The sequence below is a fragment of the Ictidomys tridecemlineatus genome, chromosome 5 (genome assembly GCF_052094955.1).
Source record: "Ictidomys tridecemlineatus isolate mIctTri1 chromosome 5, mIctTri1.hap1, whole genome shotgun sequence".
In the NCBI taxonomy this organism is placed as follows: domain Eukaryota; kingdom Metazoa; phylum Chordata; class Mammalia; order Rodentia; family Sciuridae; genus Ictidomys; species Ictidomys tridecemlineatus.
In genome coordinates, this window is record NC_135481.1 from 46,038,866 (window position 1) to 46,062,457 (window position 23,592).

General features: G+C 36.3%; 1 protein-coding gene across 1 annotated transcript; it reads right to left on the minus strand.

The window, feature by feature from the left end:
- Positions 1-256: 256 nt before the first annotated feature.
- Emc7 (ER membrane protein complex subunit 7) lies at positions 257-16,237 on the minus strand. Its single transcript, XM_005337140.4, has 5 exons — positions 15,959-16,237; positions 11,918-12,037; positions 5,577-5,715; positions 3,503-3,583; positions 257-723 (listed from the first exon to the last, which is right to left on the minus strand). The coding sequence occupies exons 1-5, from the start codon at positions 16,189-16,191 to the stop codon at positions 571-573; spliced, it is 726 nt and encodes a 241-aa protein (XP_005337197.1). The 5' UTR covers positions 16,192-16,237; the 3' UTR covers positions 257-570.
- Between the last annotated feature and the right edge of the window lie 7,355 nt (positions 16,238-23,592).

A 23,592-nucleotide genomic window follows, 5' to 3' on the forward strand; every position in this document is an offset into this window, starting at 1 on the left:
GCAAGTGCTCTACCACTGAGCCAAAACCCCAGCCTGGAAGCTGAGAATTTTTAAAGGTTACAGCTACACAAAAAACCGTAGTGCAAAAAAAAAAAAAAAAAAAAAAAAAAACCGTAGTGCGTACTACTGTAAGAGTAACAAACCACTTCTTTTTAAATGGAAAAATTCATTTCAAGCCTCAGATAATAAAAGATAGAAAAAAAATGTTAGGAAAAAGAAATAACAAGTGAAAAAAATGACAGAAGATAATTTGACCTCTGGATTAAGACTTATTTTAATATCATAATGCATAGTACTTCATATAATTTATTAATGTCATTTTCTATAGGACACTGTAATTAATTCAGCGACATCAATATTGACCTCATACAGACAAAGGATGAAAGTTGGGATTTCTTGTGTACCAAATACAAAACACCTGTTAAAAAGTTAACATATACAACAGTTGTAAGAGATCAACTTTCAGGATGACTCAAGTGTACAGTAGTTGCTTCACATGGTTTTCCCTCAAGACTTGGATGCCACCCAGTGTTGCTATGTTTGTGCAAATGCCTGCTGTGAACAACCTGACTACCTCCTTTTGCCAGCCCCACTTTTGCCTGCTTTACTGCTGCCACTGCTAGATTTGCCAGATGACTTTGAAGAGAAGAGTCTTGTCATGAACTCAGATACATCAGGCAATTCATGGTTGGAATTCAGCATATTCATTGACTGCTCCATTTCCTGCAGGGAAGAAAAGCACAAGGTATGAAAAGGGCACTGGGAGCTGGATATGGTGGCACATACCTATAATCCAAGCTACTGGGGAGGCAGAGGCAGGAGGATCTCAAGTTTGAAGCCAGCTTTGGCAACTTAGCAAGACCTTGTGTCAAATAAAAAGTATTGGGGACATAGTAGTAGGGGAGAGCCCTGGGTTCCATCTCCAGTAGGAATGGAGGGAAAGATGAGCACTAAGATCTTTCAAGTTATTTAACTCTAACACTTCCTATTAAGGAAGAAGGAAAGAAGTAGAACAAGTAAAAAGTAATATTTTTGAGCAAGAATGTAATGTTATACTCAAGCGTATTTTATCAGACTGGGAGTGGAGCCCAGAAGCAGAGCAGTTGTCCTGGGTTTGATGTGCAGCTCAAAAAAAAAAAAAAAAATTAAAGTCTTAAAAATAATATTAGTAACCATGTTCCATATCTCCTTTACTCCAGTAAACATTATGATCTGTGGCAAATGTCAAATAAATATTTGCCTAGGGTTTGATTCAGTTTGTTTTAATAAAGGACTTTTTTTCTGACAATGGATATATTTGATCATATTTCTTTCTTATTTTGTTTTCTGATTAATATGTTTTCATATTTTTTGTTTTTGTTTTTATTTTTGTTTATTTGATTTTTGGGTACTGGAGGTTGAACCCAGAGGCAATTTACTGCTGAGCTATATCCCCAACACTTTCTTTCTTTTTTTTTTTTTAAAACATTTTTTTTTTAATATTTTTTTTTTTTTTTTTAAGAGAGAGTGAGAGAGGGGGACAGAGAGAGAGAGAGAATTTTAACATTTATTTATTTTTTCTTAGTTCTCGGCGGACACAACATCTTTGTTGGTATGTGGTGCTGCTGAGGATCGAACCCGGGCCGCACGCATGCTAGGTGAGCGCGCTACCGCTTGAGCCACATCCCCAGCCCAATACTTTCTATTTTTTATTTTGAAGACAGGATCTCAATAAGTTAGGGCCTCACTAAGTTTCTGAGGCTCACCTCAAAATTATGATCCTCTTGCCTCAACCTCCCAAGCCAATGGGATAACAGACATGTGCCACCATGCCTAGCTTCAAATTGTTTGGTTTATTTTTATTTTTGTGTGTGTGCGTGGTTGTAGATGGACAGAGTGCCTTTTTATTTATTTATTTAATTTTATGTGGTGCTGAGGATTGAATCTAGTGCCTCACACGTGCAAGGCAAACACTCTACTTCTGAGCCCCAGCCCTAGCCCTTCATATTGTTTTAATGCATATTTTTAGGCTAATGTTTTCTTCAGATGCATACAACCAAAATATCAATCTTCAACTATATATCAAGGTATCAAGAATGTTTGAAAGATAAACTGCAGCAAAAGGTGCTTTTACAATTAAGGTCAGAAAAAAGAAAAATTGTAAACATAAGTAAAGTATGTTAAAATGCCTTACAATAAAAAAATTAAATATATATGGTAATAGGTCTTGAGTTCCTATAAAAATATATCATCCATTCCATTTTTGAATCTGTTCAATTCTGAAACTCTTGGAGCAACCACTTTCTATAGTATCTACTTTGTACAAAAGCACTTTGTAAACAAAGTGAACTTTTTTATTTTTTATTTTTTTTTAGTTGTAGATGGACACAATACCTTTATTTATTTTTCTTTTATGTAGTGAAACCAGTGCCTCATATATGCTAGGCAAGCACTCTACCACTGAGGTACAACCCTGGCCCAATAAGGAGTGCAATTATAATCAAATGTGACTACTGGTGTTTCCTTCTACTGATGTCACAAATAGCTAATCAGCTCAACAGATACAAGGATTTGACAGGATATATTATCTTTTGCAGGATATGGCAAAGATGCCAAATTCAACAATAAAACATTTTGAAACATAAACTTTTTTTTCATAAAAGTTTTTCTGCCAGTCCAGCTGGGAATACCTTACCTTTTATATAACCTAATACCTATAACATTAGGAAATAGTTTTATTTGTTTTATGTCTATCTTATTTTTCCATTTAAAAAAGGGGGAAAAACCCACAAAATCTCCTGATGGCTAGAGAATATTTTATAAATTCATTCTATTTCTTACATTTAACTGAACTAGCTGACGATAGAGATGGACTTGTTGACAATAAAAATGGGCTTTAATTCATTTTTGTATCCCCATATCCAGAACCTAATTCAATAATGAATAAGGTTATCGATACTTTGTTTTTATTTTTGTTTGTTTACTAAAAACAATAGAGAATCTTGGTACTCAGAAGGTATTTGAGTTGTTGTTAGATGCAAAAATGGAACTATTTAAAGAAACAATGAAGATTTTATATGGAATCCAATATTTGAAGAAATGAAGTGGTAACATTAAATTTGAAGCATCCTCATTAGCAAACTCTTTCCTCTTTGCAGAACTAGCAAGATTTTGTGTTACGGAGTTTAAAAGCCACTATTCTACATATCCCCCCTTGGTCTACGTGAGTTTTGTTTGTCTGAACACAAGAACTGAGTATGTGCTCTGAAGACAGTTTTATTAAGTAAAGATAGATTAAAAGAGCAATAATTTTACAAAATATTTGGATTAGGTATACCAGGATTATTGTGCATTTCAACTACTAACAGGTAAGGCACATAAAGCAGCTAAGACTAAGTAGATTATTTTAGTTATGCTAAAAGATATGCTATGCTTTTACCAGGCAAAACCATTGGAATTTATATTGTCCAGTGAAAACAACTAACTAAATACCAAGAACTGTGTTTACACAAAATCACCTTACCCGTCTCATGTCAGGATCACTTGTGTTGACCACTTTGGGCAGAAGCACAAATATCAATAATGGAAGAACCATCATCATAACCTGTAGAAGGAAAAAAAATTAGAAATTCCCTTTCCTCCATTTTACAGTTTGTGAAACAAAAACTGAAGTCAACAATGAATGATAAAATTTAAAGATTCAAATATAGAACTTGCAGCAATCACATCAATTCTAGTGAACTAATTCTGATGACAGCAAGGTGCTACCTGTCTGAATGTTGTAGAGTTTGATATGATTAAAGAGTTTTATCTATGTGTTTGGATTTTATTGACATCTCACTTCTTTCTTGTTCCAACTGTCTATGTTTGTGCAGAGCTTACAGTATTATCTAATAAAAATAGTTTGTAAATGGAACTATCTATTGATTTTCTTCAACCTGCAATCTGGCATTAGGATTGGAAATCTCAATGCCCCATTGGGCTGCTCTTCCCAGATAACTCTGTGGTTCTTGGAGAAAACATTGTATTAATCCCTCTCATTAATATACATCCTCTAGAGCCTGCAATACAGTACTGAACAACTACTTGAGCAGATCAGTTTTGAAAAATATCCTAGAATTCTCTAGCATTGAATATGTCTATAGAATTTCAGTAATAAGAATAAGCAAAATGAATAAGCTTTGAAGACTTACTGCTGTTTTTTCCCATTCAATCTATACTTCTGCCTCTTTGTCTTTGATAACAGATTCTAGGTACTGATTTATTCCTCTCCAAAGAGGTATAATCCCCAATTAGTTCCCTTTGTGATCTGAATAGGTATTAGTAAGAAATATGATTAAAACATATATAAGGGCTGGGGATGTGGCTCAAGCGGTAGCGCGCTTGCCTGGCATGCATGCGGCCCGGGTTCGATCCTCAACACCACATACAAACAAAGATGTTGTGTCCACCAAAAACTAAAAAATAAAATATTAAAAAGTTCTCTCTCTCTCTCTCTCTCTCTCTCCCTAAAAATAAAAAAGATCATTTTAAAAAAATAATAAAACATATAATTCTCAGATAATAATTCAATTTTCAAAAACAATTTTTTAAAAGGGTAAAATTTGTTTCAAAAGCAAATATTCTGAACTGTTGGATATGGCACATGCCTATAATTCTAGCTCCTTGGGAGGCTAAGGTAGATGGAGCACAAGTTCAAGACCAGTCTTGGCAAAGACCCTGTTTCAAAATAAAACAACAAAAAGGGCTGGGGATTTATTTCAGTAGTAAAGCAACTCTGGGCTATTACTCCCAATACTATACCCACTAAAAGAATGTATTCTTTTAGTGTTTTACTGTTAGTGTCAGTTTCATGACCAACTACTTAAATTACCAGAGAATAACTTCTTTGTTTACCACATGTACAAAAAGGAGAAAGAACACCTTACTTGTGCCAACAACAGGGACTGGTTAATAAATGATGGTTATGTTTATCAATGGACTAATATGAAAGTAGTAGGATGGATGGGATATCTCCATATATGGCTGCATACGCTCTCTATATTTGAATTTTACTTTTTTTAATCAATATTTTTTATTGATTTTTTAAAAAAATAAATGACAGCAGAATGCATTATTTCTTTTTTTTTTTAAATTTTTTTAAAGAGAGTGAGAGAGGAGAGAGAGAGAGAGAGAGAGAGAGAGAGAGAGAGAGAGAGAGAGAGAGAATTTTTAATATTTATTTTCTAGTTCTCGGCAGACACAACATCTTTGTTGGTATGTGGTGCTGAGGATCGAACCCGTGCCGCACGCATGCCAGGCAAGCGCACTACCGCTTGAGCCACATCCCCAGCCCCCAGAATGCATTATTTCATCATAAATATTTTTCCAATTCCTGTTGTATACTTCAATGTCAAATCTATAGAGCCATTCTTACTATATTCTTTTCATTATCTATTCCTAAAGCCACTGTTTTCCTGAAATCCACAAATTACTCCTAATAATCCTTTCATCCAACAATCTAACCTCAATTTTCCATCTCACAAGAGTTTGAGTTTTCAGCTGCCTAGAAATAAATTAGGGATTAGTAAAATGTTTTATTTTAGCTTGATACATACCATTGGATTCATCAGAAAGTCTGTCCAGCCCCAAGATTCCCTTTTAATAAAGTAAGAAGGTGGACCTGAAGATTTCATTTGGAGAGGATAGGGCAGTCTGACTACTTCTGATGTTTTGATATAATTCACATATCTTGCTCTGATAAAGAAACATGAGAAAAGCAGCGGTAATTCTATGAAAACCATGGTTAATTAAAAGATCTGCTTACAATATGTTAGCAATAACTCTTCCAAAACATCCTGGCATCTAAACTTTTGATCCTGAAAATCTGATCAATTTTTATATACATATCTAAAATATTGGGTAAAGCTTGGAGAAAGAACACTATGCTTGGAATCTTTTAATTGCAACTGTCACTACCTATGTGGTTAGGCAAGTTCCTTAACTTTGGTTTATATCAAAAGTTCCTTTAGAATCCTTCTAGTTATAAAGCCCTGTGTAGTGAATTTATTTGATTATAAACAAAAAATTACTGAATGTTATTTATTTTATTTCTTGATGATCTAAGATGTATATTATTGATACACCTAAATTTTAAAGCTACTCTGTAACAAAAACTTGATTCAAGAGAGTCCTGCTGGGGCTGAGGTTGTAGCTCAGTGGTAGAGTGCCTGCCCAGCACATGTGAGGCACTGGGTTTGATCTCCAGCACCACATAAAAATAAATATATAAATTAATTAATTAAAGGCATTGTGACTACCTACAACTAAAAAAACTATCAAATTATTTTTAAATTTATTTATTCTCATTTGTTGTACATAACAGCAGAATGCATTTCAATTCATATACAAATAAAGCACAATTATTATGTCTCTGGTTGTACACAAAGTAGAGTCACATCATTTGTGTCTTCATACATGTACTCAGAGTATTGATGTCCATCTCATGCCACATCTTTCCTACTACTCCCATGCCCATTGTCTTCACCTCCCTCCCCATTGCCCTATCTAAAGTTCCTCAGTTCCTCCCATGCTCCCCACCCGGGCCCCCTATGGGTCAGTATCTACATATCAAGAGAAAACATTCAGCCTTTGGTTTTTGGGGATTGGCTTACTTCACTTAGCATAATTTCTCCAACTCCATCAATTTACCTGCAAATGCTATAATTTTATTCTCTTTTAATGCTGAGTAATATACCACAGTTTCTTTATCCATTCATCTATTGAAAGGCATCTAGGTTGTTTCCACAATTCCACAATATTGTGAATTGTGCTGCTATAAACATTGATGTGGCTGGGTCATCATAGTATGCTAGGTCCTTTGGGAATAAACCAGGGAGTGGAATGGCTGGGTCAAATTCCAGTGACTCAGGAGTCTGAGGCAGGAGAATTTCAAGTTCAAGACCAGTCTCAGTAAATTAGTGAGACCTTGTCTCAAAATAAAAAATAAAAAGGGCTGGGGATGTGGCTCAGTGGTAAAGTGACCCTGGATTCAATTCCCATTCCAAGTTTTCCAAGGAATCTCCATACTGCTTTTCCAGATTGGTTGCACCAATTTGCAGTACCACCAGCAATGTATGAGTGTGCCTTTTTACCCACATTCTCACTAACACTTATTGTTGTTGGTATTCTTAATAGTTGCCATTCTGACTGAAGTGAGATGAAATCTTTTTTTAAAAAATATTTATTTTTAGTTGTACACAATACCTTTATTTTATTTATTTATTTTTATGTGGTGCTGAGGATTGAACCCAGGGCCTGGCACGTGCTAGGCGAGCACTCTACCGCTGAGCCACAATCCCAGATAAAATCCTAAGAGTAGTTTTGATTTGCATGTCTCTAATTGCTAGAGATTTTGAACATTTTTTCATGTTTGTTGATTGATTGTATATCATCTTCTGAGAAGTGTCTATTCATTTCCTTGGCCCAATTTATTAATTGGGTTATTTGTTATTTGTTAAGTTTTTTGAGTTCTTTATATATCCTAGAGATTAGTGCTGTATCTGATGTGGTAAAATTTGCTCTCATTTTGTAGACTCTCTTTTCACCGCACTGATTGTTTCTTTTACTGAGAAGAAGCTTTTCAGTGAATCCATCCCATTAATTGATTCTTGGTTTTATTTAAATTATTTAAAAATAAAAATGAAAGCCCTACAACAAGGTGGGTGTGGCGGTGCATGCCTGTAATTCCAGTGACTCAGGAGTCTGAGGCAGGAGAATTTCAAGTTCAAGACCAGTCTCAGTAAATTAGTGAGACCTTATCTCAAAATAAAAAATAAAAAGGGCTGGGGATGTGGCTCAGTGGTAAAGTGACCCTGGATTCAATTCCCAATACCAAAAAAAGAAAGAAAGCCCTACAAGAATGCATTGGTAAACATCTCATTTTCAACTAAGATGCACTAAGGAGATCAAAACCCAGGTGTCACTAAATTGCTGAGGCTGGCTTTGCACTTGTGATGCTTCTGACTCAGCCTCCTGAGCTGCTGGGATTACAGGTATGCACCACCGTGCCTGGCCAGGTATATAATTTCTTACAGCAGTAAATCTTTATTTCTTTAAGCACTTTCACTACACATTAAATTATTTTATAGTATATATTCAATAATTCTACCATCTTAAATTTGGAGGTAAGATTCATTTGCTGATTTAATGTAGACCATTTTCCTGGGTACTCTGTAAGGTGAGTAGAATTTATCCACTTAAGTAAATAAATATTAGGACATCTCCCTCCAGAGAGATTACACATTTGTCTGTGCTAGTAGTCCAGGGATTATAAGCAGGGACCATTTTGTTAGCTTCTCATCTTAGAAGTGCCTAGATTTTGCAAGAAGTAATAAATTCATACCTTGAATTTTAATGAGAGTAGAATTGCTACTATCAGTTTTCACGGGAGACTTTTATCCAAACAGCAAAATCAGATTGGGAATCTGTCCTTTTGGGTTTTAATTTAAAGGTTAAAAGGGAAACCAAAACTTAGATCTAATTCTGACCCCAGGCAAACCCAAGACTTGCCTCCTACTTACACACTGCTAATAAAATCTAAGCTTTTTAGCTAGAGAACATCATCAAAAACCTCAAATGGGGAAGTGGTTTATAGTTTATCCCCTAGGTATTTTCCTTGCTTTGGGGGAAGCTATGCATTTAAAAGGAAAAATTTGCTTGGTACAGTGGCACATGCCTATCTATACTCCTAGCAATTCAGAAGGCTGAGGCAGAAGGACTGCAAATTTCAGGCAAGCCTAGGAATTTAGCAAGAGCCTATCTCAAAATTTAAAATGTTAAAAAGGGCCAGGAGTATAGGAAGTGCTTGTCATATTTTGTCCAGTATTTCTAAGATTTTTTTCATTCAGCTAAAATGTCACAAAAGGAAGTTTCATATATATTTGATGCTAATTTATTGTGCATGTATAAAACACTGATCAAAATATTATGCCCTTATATGAATATGAATCCTACTTTGTTCACTACTCTGTCCCACCCCTAATTATTAAAATGATAAGGGCCTCATTTTTTTTCCCCCTGAAGTCTCAGATTGAAAATCTGAGATCATGCACCGTCATACCTTGCCTGCCACTCATCAAGCTCCTGAGTAACATATTCTGTTGGATACTAGTCAGCTGTGAATCTTTCACTCTCCAAAACACACACTGACAAAATCCCTGATTGTCAGCTGCTCTACCATCCCACACACGACTTAATGTGCTGGGGGGAAGGGGCCTCATTTTTTATTATTATTATTATTTTTTTAAATTTATGCTTCAGGAATCCAATGCTCAGAAATGTATCTGAGATTATGAATCCTGCAACCAGTTCTTAAATGTTCAAAAAGTAGTTCTTAAATGCTCTTTATCCATTGTTAAAAAAAAATAAGCATTGGCCCCCAGTTCAATCACTAACACTGCAAAAAAAATTAATTAAAACTTTATGTTTAGAACAATATTTTTCCTATTTACTAGAACTATTTCATTCATAAATTTAAAGAGAGCAAAAGGACAAATAAAAACAACATGTTACAGTTCTTAGTAAGCAAGAATCTCCCCTTATTTAACAATTTTCATTACTTCCAATATTGTGTTTTTGATATTAAAAAAATTAAATAAGCATACATAATGTATACTGCAATCTACATACTTCTTATCTCTAACTGTGCCATTTTAAAATATATAAAAAAGTCATAAGTCCCTTAAGATTGAGATTTAAGCCAGGCACAGTGTCCCATGCCTGTAATTCCAGTGTCTAAGGAGGCTTAAGCAGGAGGATTGCAAATCCAAGGCCAGCTTCAGCAATTTAGTGAGACCCTATCTCAAAATAAAAAATAAAAAAGGCTGGGGATGTAGCTCAGTGGTAAAGTGCCCCTGGGCTTAATCCCCACTACCAAAAATAAAAAATAAATGAGATTGAGTATAATAGAACTTTACCTACATATATATTTAAAAATCCTTATGTTTCTAAAATGATATATGAGAAAGTCAATACCCAAGGAGTTTAATATACTTTGAAATAATCCATGTATTCTATCAAAAAAAATATTTATAGCCAGACGCAGTAGTGCACGCCTGTAATCCCAGCAACTCAGGAGGCTAAGACAGGAGGATCATGAGTTCAAAGCCATCCTCAGTAATTTAGCAAGACCCTATCTCAAAATAAAATATAAAAAGGACTGGGGATGTGGCTCAGTGGTTAAGTGCCCCTGAGTTAAATCCTTGGTACCAAGAAAAAGAAAAAGAAAAATTTATATTTACAAGGTATTACCTTCCACTGAAGCTTTGCATCTGCTCTAAATAGCCAAAAACAAGAACTATGATCAGAACTTAAGCAAAGTAGAATATCTTTAGCTAAAACCTTAACTTCAAAAATAGGAGGAAAGGGCTGGGGATGTGGCTCAAGTGGTAACGTGCTCGCCTGGCATGTGTGAGGTGCTGGGTTCAATCCTCAGCATCACATAAAAAATAAAATAAAATAAAGATGTTGTGTCCATCAAAAACTGAAAAATAAACATTAAAAAAATTCTCTCTTTCTTTAAAAAAAATAGGAGGAAAAAAGTAATTTGTTTCTAAAAAATATATTTATTAGTAGCCCCATAGGATTGGCTTTAATGATAATATTAAGAATTTATTATATTTACAATTATCTGTTTACCATATACACTAGAGAAATAGAGGAAAAAAACATTACTTATCCCTCAAGAGGAGCTGATTATAAAAATTATGGCAAATCCATCAACAAATACACAGGTAATATAAAGGAGGAAGCAGTTCCATATATGACTCATTCTATTTTAATTATTGCAAATTTACATATTACATCTTAAAATCTGGCAGTATCAAATAAAAAAACAAAGAAAGAAGACAGAATTTTAGAAGTAAACATGACTCAAACATAATATGGCACTTAATGAACATATTTCCAGTATGTCAGCTCAATTTTCAATCTCTACAAATTAGGCTAAAATATGCTTGGCATTCAAAAAAGGTCAGCAATAAACTGTAGTTTATACAATAAACTGTAAACCCCAAAATGGTTTTTGCTTTTTGTCTGTGGCAACATAGAGTAATGTTGTGACAGCGCAAACAAACAAGAAACATTTTCACTTAAAACTGCTTCATCTACTGACTGGTTAGATTAGACCAAAAAGGATGTTATTGCCATGAGACAGTAAAAAAAAAAATTAAAAATGAATAAAATAAGTGTTTTATTATGAAAGGCAAATCTGAAGATTGTGAACAACCTCACAACTGTCCTAACTTCAAATGGGTTTTGCTATCCATACCCACAGCCTCAAGTAGACCAAAGGTTTTTTTAAATTTCAACTCAATTTCAAGCACATATTCATTTACTCAGAATTCTGAAATTCTTTCCTATTCTGCCAGCCTCAAACATTGTGCTTTCATCTTTTATTTTTATAATGATCCTCACTTTGAGAAAAACTCCACAATGTAATCTATTTTTTTCACTACAAGTACTAAATTTCCTTGGCGCACTAAATATTCCAGAAAAGTGGAGATGTAAAAATTCAAGATCAAGTGTTTCTAAAATATTCCAGTGAAAAATAGTTGAAAGAAGTATTTCTAATTTAGAAAACTTAAATTAGAAATAAAAAAGTTAAATCTAACTTTCAAAACCCCATTTTAATAACTAACACAGTGCTTTTGCTCCTATAGTAAGTAATGCTAACTTTTCTCTATATAATCATATTAGAGCTTTAAAATAAACTTCAAGCCAAAGAAGGAAGAATTTCAACTTCATGATTTTATCAATGTTCAGATGAAAACACTTTAAGTGTTTTAAGGAATTAGTGTAGCTTCAATAGGAAACTTTTCACCCTTATATTCTGAAATGAATATACAATGAGGTATACAATAGCCTAAACTTTGGTAAAAATTAAATCAGGTGCCCTCACCTCATTTTTCCTTTTGAAGTGATATCAACCCGGACAGGGTCAAATTTATAAGCTGGAGAAATAACTTCTACTACATAAGATCCAGAAGGTATATCATGAACCACAAAACTCCCATCTGTCCTGAAAAAAAAAATAAAAATTATATTTAGTCACTTTGGCTTAGTTTTTTCTTATGTTTTAAATCATGTTAATTCTAAAAACAATGTCCCCAAAATGACATTAAACAAAAAGCTGAAAATAAAAGAGTGGCAAGAACTGTCCCCCACTTCATCTTCCATAATTAACACTGAACAGGTTCTGAAAATACCTGAAACCACTCCAAAAGAGCAGAGAACACTGACATAGAAAATACTTACTTTCTTTCTGTGGATAAAGTTAACCGGAGCACAGTTCTAAATACAAGTATACATTACATTATTATTACATAAGGGTCCCAATTTTTCCAATCCCCCAACAAACTCTTAGTGTTAAAAACAACATTCTGTTTCAGTTTTAACTTGTATTTTCTGGATTTTCTCTTTTTTAAATAAATGATAAAAAATACTTAAGAATTATGTGTTTCACTTATTACAGACAGTCCCATTTACTTTAGTTCTTTTTTGGGTATGCATATATTTAAAATGTTTATGTAGTTAAAACATCTCATCTTTTCCTTACTTTTACAAACTTACTAGATTTATAAAACCATTCTATCAAGAGCTAGGTCAAAATTAATCTGTTTGGAAAACAAAAAACTACTCTAAGGAAAAAAGAAGTTGCTGTTTTAGGAAAACAAGTGGTTCAAAAAGGATCAGCTGTTATCAGGAAACCCCCAGTATCATAATATTAAAATAATGCCTCATTTTTAAAATACTTAGGGTTTTTCATAGTCAAAGCAATAACTGATCATGATCACATTCATGTATTCACTAAAAAGATGAAAAAGTGTTCCTTGTTACCTCAAAGTACACACTAAACCAAAACAGAATAAACATAAAAACATCAAGTTAGTTTATTCTTGAGATGGACATCTTCCATTTGCCCTCCGATCCATCTCTACCTAGTATAGATCCCCCACAGCTTTCTCATTGAGAGCTCACCTGACTGGCTCTATTCAGGAACACAGCTCCTCCAAATCAGCCCTTTCTTCAAGTTTACAGTAACCTGTATTGCACTCCTCCTTCAGGCTTAGAGGTGGTAATAGTCTTGAGGTTGTAAGTTCTAGAGTACTGCACCACCTGGCTGTTTTCCCTATAACAGGACTACACTATTTAATGCTTATTAAACCCTCTAAATTATTAAATTTTTTTCTGAGTTAATCTAAATCTCAGTGTGTCTTCTGTTTCTTGTTTTGGTTTCTGGTACAGGGGATTGAACCCAGGTTCACTTAGCCACATCCCCATCTTGTTTTGTATTTTGAGACAAGATCTCACTAAATTGCTTAGGACCTTGCTAAATTACAGGGGCTGGCTTTGACTTGTAATTCTCCTGCCTCAGCCTCCCAAACTGCTGGGATTACAGGTGTATGCCATGGCGCCCAACTTATCTTCTTTTTATTGATGGGACCCTGACTGAACCAATTTCAAACCATCTTTCTGGGTTTAAAAAAAAACAAAAAGCTCAACAACTGATGACTGCACGAAACAAATATTATCAGAAGTAATTTCCTAAAGAAAAAGCAAATATGTATTTTATCTAAGATAAATATTTTTAATAAAAAACTTAAAATTTGGCTTTAAAAATGTACTTTGTAATGTACAGGCTTTGTTGGATCCTGATTTAAAAGAAGAATTCCATAAAAGCATTTTTGAGATAACCAGGGAAACACAGAAATGAACTGGGCATTAGATGATACCAAGGCATTATTATTTATTTTTTGAATTGATAATGGTTTTTGTTTAAGTCCTTACCTTTTAGAAAAACATAATAATGCATTTACAAGTAAAATTATATTATGCTTAGAACCATACAAAAATACTCAAGAATGAGATACAGGTGGCTGGGGTGTGGCTCAGCAGTAAAGCACTTACCTCCCACGTGTGAGGTACTGGGTTCAATCCTCAGCACCACATAAAAGTAAATAAACAAAATAAAGATGCTGCGCCATGTACAACTAAAAAATATTTTTTTAAAAAATGAGATACAGAGAATATATGAAATAAAACAGTAGACTGTGATGAGTATCCAAGAATTCACAAGGCTATTTTGTTTATTTTGTAAATGTCTGAAAATTTCTATAATAAAAAGTGTAGCACATAACCTTAACATATTAAAACTAACACCTGAAAATTGCCTAAATGTCCAAAATCAGAGGACTTGTTAAATAAATTATGGCTTATCTACTTACTGATGATAGTTTAAGAAATGGTCTGAGTAATCTTAAGCTCCAACTTTCCGTATCACCGTTAGCTAAGTCCTAAACCACTTCCAAAAAAAAAAACCAAACACAGAAGCCAAAATTGTGTGTTAGTTTTTCACAACAGTCACAAGACAAATTACCTACCCTTTTACAACAAGATTTTCACCATAAATTCTTCCTATTAATTCTCAATCATCCTTTCTACATGCAAATGTTTAAAAAATGAAATAGTTTCAAAAACTTCACAAATATTAAGTGAAAAGGGCAAGTTATAAAGCCTCATGTTTTATCATTGTAAATAACTCATATGATTCTAAAAAAAATGAGAAAAGATACAATATTAAGAGTTGTTATCTGTTTGAAACTTTCAAGCAGAAACTTTCTTGTTTACATTTTCTTCAACAAACATTTTATTAATATTATTTAAAAAATAAAAATAAATGCTTTTCAAAAGAACTGTGTGCTGCAGAAGAGAAGTCAAATTGTCAATTAAGGCTAATTTCCCAAAGTGTAACCATTAAACCATCATAAATTGTGGTAAAGTCTAAAGAATGCCCTAGTGCCAGATTGTTAACGCCAGATAGCATTAACTTACTGGTTGTAAATTTGTTGTTATTTACTAATCTGAGGTTGAGTTTCTCAAAAGGGCACCTGGCTGATATAAACAAATCTGCAAATGAAATTTAAATGTTCACATTTAAGGTTTCTGGTTTTCAGATACCACTGCTAGTCCACAAACCCAGCAGAGAACCACTTCCTTTCCTAACTATTTTCTTTCAGTTCACAATTTCATTTTCCAAACAAGCAAACAAGTAGTGATGGAAAGATTTAAAAAGTCATACTTGGGCTAGGGATGTAGCTTGGTGGTAGAGCACTTTCCTACTATGTCTGATGCCCTAAATTTGAACCCCAGTATCACAAACAAAAGTACACTTGTACCTGGACATCTGAAAAGCAGGCTTCTGCCAAAGGAGAGTGCTACAAACTCATCCCTTTTAATATAGACAGAAATCACATTTCTATTAATAGCTAGAAGGGACAAGAATGTGTAAGCATTTTTGAGAAACCCTAATATCACTTAAATGGCAGTCGTGATACTGAAATCCCTCGACAAATTCAAGTGTAAAAAGAACAATAATCCCAATGCCGGGCCAATAGAAAAAAAAAAAAAGTGTGGTTTGATTAGGGATTTCAGGGCCCATTAATTTTAGAAGCAGTGACTTTACTCTCCCAGTCTGTCATCACAGGAAGCCCTTTGGGCTTTGAGAATTCCCACTTGTTTAGTATCTTTCTACACAAAATCAAGCTATCAAAAGGCTGAAATGAAAGCAAAAAAGCGACTAGGTTTTAGGGAAACCAAATGAGATGCAAATGAAAGAATCCAGCAAGAAGGTTCACCTGTTCCCAGGGCGCAACAGCGATCGGACCCAAACCGGGCCAAAATGGGATTGAAAATAAGTGACTCCACTGCTTTGGCCTTGGGGCGAGGGCCTGCCGTCCTTATTTCTGAGGTACACGGAAAGGAAAGAGGAAGGGGAAAGCGTCTGACAGCCTCCCAAGGTCTCCTGGCAAAGAGCGATAGTGGAACCTGCCACTTCACTCTGCGACAGCGACGCTGTCCCGTCCTGACACTAAGCTCTCCAAGCGGGATACCCCTCCGGCGTCCCTCCCGACTGCTTTCCTGCTGCCCTCAGGATGCTCACTTAAGGAAGCCGACGTGCTCTTCTCCGTCTACTAGCACTCGGGCCGCCGAGATCCAGTCCTGAGGCTTCACCCCTGGAACAACCGCGCGCCCCTCAATCTTGAAACGATCGCCTAGGCCGACCCCGCTCCCTCCCGACCCCTCGGCCGCAGCCCCGGGCACCTCCGAGCTCTGGGCATCCCCTGAGAGCAACAGCAGCAGGATGGAAAAGAAGCCGCACGGAGCGACCGCCATGACAGCAGCTCTCTGCAGTCAGGACGACAGCCCGGAAGCCTTCCCCGCCCCCCAGCCCCGGTCGCCGCGGCCACCGGCCCGTTGTCGTCATCACTGCGCGCCGGACCCGGGACCGGCTGAGGGGCTCAAGCCGAGGAAGGACAGCTGATCGACCAGCGAGGCCGAAGGGCTGACCAGGCTCAGTCGGCTCCGGGCTGGAGGCCGGTGTGCGGGGGGTGTGTCAGGTGCCCTTAGAGGGGGCCGCCCACCGAGGCGAAGGTGGTGAATTCTGTGTTGCTCTGGCTGCCACAGAAGCTTCTCGGGAGTAAAGGAGGATGAGATCAAGAGGGGTAGCGATCTAAATTAAGACTCCAGTGTCATGCAAAACAGTTCCAAAGAGAGCGTTAAAAAAAAAAAATCAAGAACTCCTCAAGATGTTTGACATGAAAAGGTGCTCGTTTGTTGATGTGTGATGGAAGAAGATACCATTTCCGCTTAGAAAGTAGCTGGAAAAAGACAAAATGTTAACCAAGGGTTGCCTCTGGAGAAAAGCAACTGGCATTACCACACTGCTGTCATTCCAAACTCAGAATCTACAAAAGTAGAAGGATTTTATTTGGGGTCTTAGGAATTGGAGTTTGGAAAGTACGGGTTTAGATAACTCCGAATCACTGTTCCGAAGAAGGCTCTGGGAGCTTAAACTGGCAAGAGTATACAAAGCAGAGAAGATTCCTTTGTAGGGAACTTCTGTTGATATTGAGAAAAGCAATAACAACAACAACAAAAACTCACAGGTGTGGTATGACAGGAGCTAGCCAGCAGAAATTAATATGTGTAATTTGCATTAGAAATGTCCATAAAACCAGAGTCATCTGGTTTCTCCATGTGCAACTTAAGTTTCTGGACACAATACAATTATCTGTTCTAGTTGCCTGCAATCAAAGGGTGAAGATGACCAAAGTTCACAGTCATAGGCAGCAGTTTGAATCCTTCCTAAATCCTGCTTCCTGATGGCCTCCTAGCTCCATTTTGAAAAGCTCTTTCAATGTGGTTTTCATCAAAATTTTTCCTTTTCTTTTCACAGCAATCATCCTATTGTGAATGATTTGCTGAGCCTAACAAAGTTCAGAACATGGCAGAGGGTGTGGTAGAGGAAAGCACCTCAGTTCATGGTACCAGGGAAGCAGGATTGGGGGAAGGGTCCAGGGAGAAGACACACCTTGCCAGGGCATGCCCTCAGTGACCTATCTGCTCCAAGTAGGTCCTACCTCTCAGTGGTCCATCCAGACATCAATGGATCAATCCACTGATGAGGTCAGAGTCCTGATGGTCTAATTACTTCCCAAAGCCTCACCTCTGAACATATGAGACTTTGGAGGACATTCCAGAACCAGACAATAACAAAGACTAACTATGTGCACTATAATTATTACCAGTAAAATAACATTAGAATTGCTAGATCAAAAAGTTATTGCTGTGGCTCAGGAGGCTGAGGCAGGCGGATTGTGAGTTCAAAGCTAGCCTCAGCAAAATCGAAGCACTAGCGACTCAATGAGACCCTGTCTCTAAAAAAAAAAAAAAATAATAATAATAATAATACAAAATAGGCTGAAGATGTGGTTTAGTGGTTGAGTGCCCCTGAGTTCAGTCTCCAGTACCCTCCATCAAAAAAGTTATTACTTTGGCCAGTCACAGTGGCACCCATCTGTAATCCCTGTGGCTCAGGAGGATCATGAGTTCAAAGCCAGCCACAACAATTTATTGAAGCCTTAGGCAACTTCTCAACCCCTGTCTCAAAATAAAACATACAAAGGGCTGGGAATGTGGTTAAGTGTCCCCTGAGTTCATTCGCTGTGGCAAGGGGCAAAAGGTGTGACTTAAGCAGTTGAGGAGGAACAAAAAAAAAAAGAAAAGAAAAAAAAATCAGGGGAAATTTGAGTATCACAATGATGACTGACAGTAATCAGGTGAATAAAATAATTAAGTACATTAAATAAAAAAAGTCCACAAGCTTCTGCCCTTTTCAATGCTTTATTCACTCAAATCACTCAATATAATTTCACTCTATAGGTTCTTAATCAAGAAAACGACAATCCTTAATGCTAGGCATTGCAATAGACATAACCAATTCACAGCAAACAATTCTATATTAACTAATTCACAGAAAATAATTCTAGATTAACTAATTTTAAGCACTGCAAACACTTAATCATGACAAGCTAATGACAGACATTCCCTCTGCATGCTAAATTCAAGTGTCAGATCAAAAGTCTCAAAGCCTTAGGCTTTAAGTCCAGTAGATGCACACTCACTCAGAGTGGTGATAAGGTTGGAACCAAGGCAAGCTTCTCCAGGAGTGGAGCTGACATCTGCTGAGGAGGCGGTCCTAGGGAGGAGTTGCAGCTCTCACCAGGGTCTAGATGTGGCTGTAGAGTTTGAGAGCAGTGAGGAAGATGCAGATGATCAGCAAAGGATGACAAGTGATGGGATGTCAGTCTAGGTCCTCATCAGGCTCTCCAGCCTGTGTGTATCAGTATCGACTGGCTGAATATCTGTTCATTTGCTCTATTACTTATACTAAATTTGGGGGCTTTTGACCCCCCTTTCAATCCTTATCAGCTACCACCAGATTTCTCAGTGACATCATTTACCCTGGGGTTAAAACATCTGGTCTGTTGGTCCCCACCCTGATCTTTTCGCCTTTCTCTCTTATCAGGACAGCCTGTCAGGGTGTGGGGGAAGTGACTTGTGTCTGAGGGCTACATTAAAGGACTCCATTAGGTGTGCCTGGTGAGACTGAAGGTTTCAAACTGGAGTTTTTAAAATGGAGTTGCTTAGGCTCAGGCCTAAGGCCATCCTCACAATCCCCTGTGCCAAAAAAAGAATAAATAAAATGTGTCTTGTAATTTGACTACATATTGTCAGATCTGCTTCCAAGAAATTGTTCCAATTCTCATTCTCATCAGCAATATATAGGATGTCTTGTTCTTCCATATTCTCATGAAAAACAGTGTGCAATAGAATGTTATCTTTGCCAAGTGTATGGGTTAAAAATGATATCTCAGCTGTGTACAGCATCATATGCCTATTATTCCAGTGGGAGAATCACAAGGAGAATCACAGACTCAGTTACTCAACAAGATCCTCTGCATTTAGCAAGAACTTGTCTTGAAAAATAAAAAGGGCTAAGGATGTAACTCAGTGATAAAAGTTCCTCTGGGTTTAACCTCCAGTACTGAAAAAAAAAAAAAAAAAAAAGATCCTGCTGGGGTCCTAGCTCAGTGGTAGAGTACTTGCCCAGCTTGTGTGAGGCACTGGGTTAGATTCTCAGCACCACATATAAATAAATAAATATAAAGGTCCACTGACAACTAAAAAAAATTTTAAAAGATCCATTTAATATATATTTTTCTTATTATAAATGAGGCGAAATGTTATATCAAGTATGTAGGAGCTGTTTTAGTTACTTTTCTAGGACTCACTTGTTTTGTTGTTGTTGTTCATTTTGTATTGGATTTTTTTTCCTTATTGGTTGTGTTAAAGTTTGGATCTGAAATTTCTCCCAATGGGTCACGTGTTAAAGACTTGGTCCCCAGTGAAGCAATAGTCAGAACTGGGGTCTTTGGAAGGTGTTTGGATTGTGAGGGCTTTAAATGCATCAAGGGATTAATTCATTGATGGATTCATAATTGAACAGGCTATTGAGAGTTTGTGGAAACTTTAGGAAGTGAGGCCTAATTGGAGGTAGGTCACTGAAGGCATCATAACTTTAAAGGTATATCTTGCCCCCACCTCCACCCTCCCTCTCAATCTCTTTATTTTCTCCTGCCTACCATGAGGTGCACAGCTTTGTCCACTATCCTTGACTCCGTGATGTTCTGCCATATCACATGCCCAGAAACAATATAACCAAGTGACTACGAACTGAAACTTCTGAAACTGGGTCACAAAAAATCTTTCCTCCTTTAAGTGTTTTTCTCAATGGTTTTGTTTGTTTATTTGTTTTATTTTTCTTTTTTGTTTTGTCACAGCAACAGAAAGCTGATTAACACAATTTCACAGTTTGGAGGAACTCTTGAACATTAGGGAAATGATGTCTTTGTAATACAGGTTGTAAATATGTTTTTCCTTGTTCTTTGCATTTTGAATTCTGCTCTACTTTTCCATCCCCCATTTTCTAATAAAGGCATAAAATTATTAAAAAATAAATATAAGCTGGGAAAAAGAGGGCTGTCTTCATTGGCATGGCCCAGAATGAAAAGTGAAGGTATATATTTTTTTATATGAGACAGGCTTTAAATACCCCTTGAGATAATGCATCTATTATGGACTGAATTGTGCTCCTCCAAAATTCATATGTTAAAGCCCTAATCTATCCCCACTCTGTTTGGATATGAGCTCTTTTTTTTGTATAAATCAGTAAATATATTTATTTAATTCTTACATACTTATAAAAACATCAACAAATACTCTAACCATTTATATTAAAACCTGCATAAAATCAATAGCATTCAAGTAAGGAAAGCCAAAAGGCCAAAGAAAGAATGGTCTAAAGTAGAAAGTGTGGTGAAAATTGATGAAACCCTCCTCTATAAATCTAAAATGTGAAATTTGAAGATATCTTTATAATTTGTGACATGAGATTCAGCAATGAAGGCCAATGTTATCAGGATATGATATAATTGATATGAGGTCTTTCTTAAATTTATTTATTCTTAAATTTATTTTATCTTATTTTTTATTTATATATGACAGTGGAATGCATTATAATTCTTATTACACAGAGGCTATAGAGCACAATTTTTCATATCTCCCATTGTATACAAAGTATATTCACACCAATTCATGTCTTCATACATGTACTTTGGATAATAATGATCATCACATTCCACCATCATTTCTAACCCCATGCCCCCACCCTTCCCCTCCAACCTCCCTGCCCTATCTAGAGTTTGTTTATTCCTCCCATGCTCCCTCTCCCTATCCCACTATGAATCAACCTCCTTATATCAAAGAAAGCATTCGGCATTTGGTTTTTTGGGATTGGCTAATTTCACTTAGCATTATCTTCTTTAACTTCATCCATTTACCTGCAAATGCCATGATTTTATTCTCTTTTATTGCTTAGTAATATTCCATTGTATATATATATATGCCACGTTTCTTTTATCCATTCATCTATTGAAGAGCATCTGGGTTGGTTCCACAGTTTAGCTATTGTGAATTATGCTGCTGTAAACAATGATGTGGCTTTGTCCCTGTAGTATGCTGTTTTTAAGTCCTTTGGGTATAGACCAAGGAGAGGGATAGCTGGGTCAAATGGTGGAGGATATGAGGTCTTTAAAGAGTGGATAAGTGGTCATAATGATGAAACTCTTATCCAATAGAACTGGTTTCCTTATAAGATGTGCACGCCCAGAGAAAAGGCCATCTGCAAACCAAGTTGGAGACCTGAGATAAAAACAACCCTGCCAATACCTTCATCTAGGACTTCTAGCCTTCAGAAGCATGAGAAAATAAATCTGTTTGAGCAACCCAATCTGTGATATTTTGTTATGACGGTCCTAGCAAACTAATATAGCATCTTTGACCTCCTTTCCTCTACTTTCATTTATAGAAGTTCTATAGATGAGGTTCTCCCTCCTGATTTTTATCCATCCTCAGCAACACAGTGAATTAAATTCAAGTTGTATTACAAGATTAGTAGGAAGCAACTAAAAGGAACAAAGCCATGTGTTCAGACAAGAATATTTTTCAACAAAAACAAATGCTTCAAATGCCAGGTTTAAAATACAAGGCTGTGTACATTGTGTTCATTCCCCAGGATATGTTGAGCTAAAACTGGAGACAGCTTCAGTCTTGTTTCAGACCCAGCCAGGGCAGGAGTAAGTGTTCTTGGAACCATAGTAGAAAGATCATAATGTGCTACAACCCTCCCCATCATTACCACTATCTAAAGTAGGAAATAAAATTTAGCTTTTCTAATGTGATTAAATAATTTGCAAATATGTTGAAATAAAAATGACTTCACCCCAAAATTTTCTGATTTTTATTTCATATATTTCTTGGTGACCCTTCTTTGTTGTTTTCTTAGACACATGTTCAGTTTGTAATAAGTAATCAACATTGGTCTTGATACCCCAGGCAGGAGCCAGGAAATATACTTTTTAATAATTTTTTGTACTTGTAGTTGGACACAATAGCTGTATTTATTTAATGGTGCTGAGGATCAAACCCAGTGCCTCACACATGCCAGGCAGATGCTTTACCACTGACCCATAACCCCAGCCCCAGGAAGTATATTTTTTTGTGTGTGGGACAAAAGATAGAAGAGGACCAGTGAACACCAACTGTACTGTTTGTGTCCCCATATCTTCTTTACTTTCTTCCCTTGTCTGTGTCCATCATACCCATGTGCCCAATGCTTTGAACTCTTCAAATGTCATGTTTTTACTTCTTTGGGTATTAGATGAAGGAGAATGTTTTCAGATAGTGTAAAATTCTGTTTTCTCTGCTATTTTCCAAGTAGACTACATAAATTACACAGGTGTTCAATTCCAACTTATACAAGAGGTATTCTATAATGCCTTGGGACTCAGGTCTTACAAAATAAGCTAATTTCAATGAAATATTTTAGAAAGATCTTGTGCTATACTTGCTGTGTTTGCCTATTCAGATCCATCCTCTACCCATTACCCTGCTTTGTGCCTTGGAAGTTTGGCTTTTGGAGGACTGCAAAAACTCACTTTCCCTCCCTTCTGGCTTCTAGTTGGGTTTTTGCATTATCTATAGGACATCTCTTTGAATTCCCCTTAACATCACCCCTACTTCAAAGAAAGTTTAATGAAGAGCTAATTTACAAACACCCTTTTCAAGTGTTCCAAGACCTGACCCACATAGATTTCAAGCAGCACTATTGACCTTGATTATTGTAAATAGTGTTTAAAATGAGTCCTTTTACTTTTTCCTCTTATTGGTGCCTGGCTCTTCGCTACTTTACAACATGGCCACAAGGGGGTGAACAAGGCTAGGGACAGAAGCAAATCTCAAAACCCTGACTTTAGGAATTTTATAAATGTTGTATTAGGCCAACAGAGTTTAACTCTGGGATTTAATATTTTTTCTCCTTTAAAAAGTGTTCTTGGCTGGGGATGTAGCTCAGTGGTACAGGGCCTGCCTAACAAACACAAGGCCCGGGGTTTAATTTCTAGTGTTGAAAAAGAGGGGGCGAGTGGAATGTTCTTTATATTTCTGATTTTTTGCAACATTTTTATAGTCAGGAAAATATAAAGCTATTTTTCAAGATAAAGAAAGAAGCTAAGATGGCTAAAATATAACATATAATAGAATTTACTTTCTACTCTTAAAATTTGAATTAGTCAAAAACCAAACTTCCTCCCTCTATGGAGTTTTCATGATTAC

Coding starts and splice junctions, on each gene's coding strand:
- Emc7 (XM_005337140.4), bottom strand. CDS start 16,191: ATGGCGGTCGCTCCGTGCGGCTTCTTTTCCATCCTGCTGCTGTTGCTC. Junction 5,716..11,917: donor ACTTCAAAAGGAAAAATGAG/GTGAGGGCACCT, acceptor TTTCTTTATCAG/AGCAAGATATGTGAATTATA. Junction 724..3,502: donor GTGATCCTGACATGAGACGG/GTAAGGTGATTT, acceptor TCTTCCCTGCAG/GAAATGGAGCAGTCAATGAA.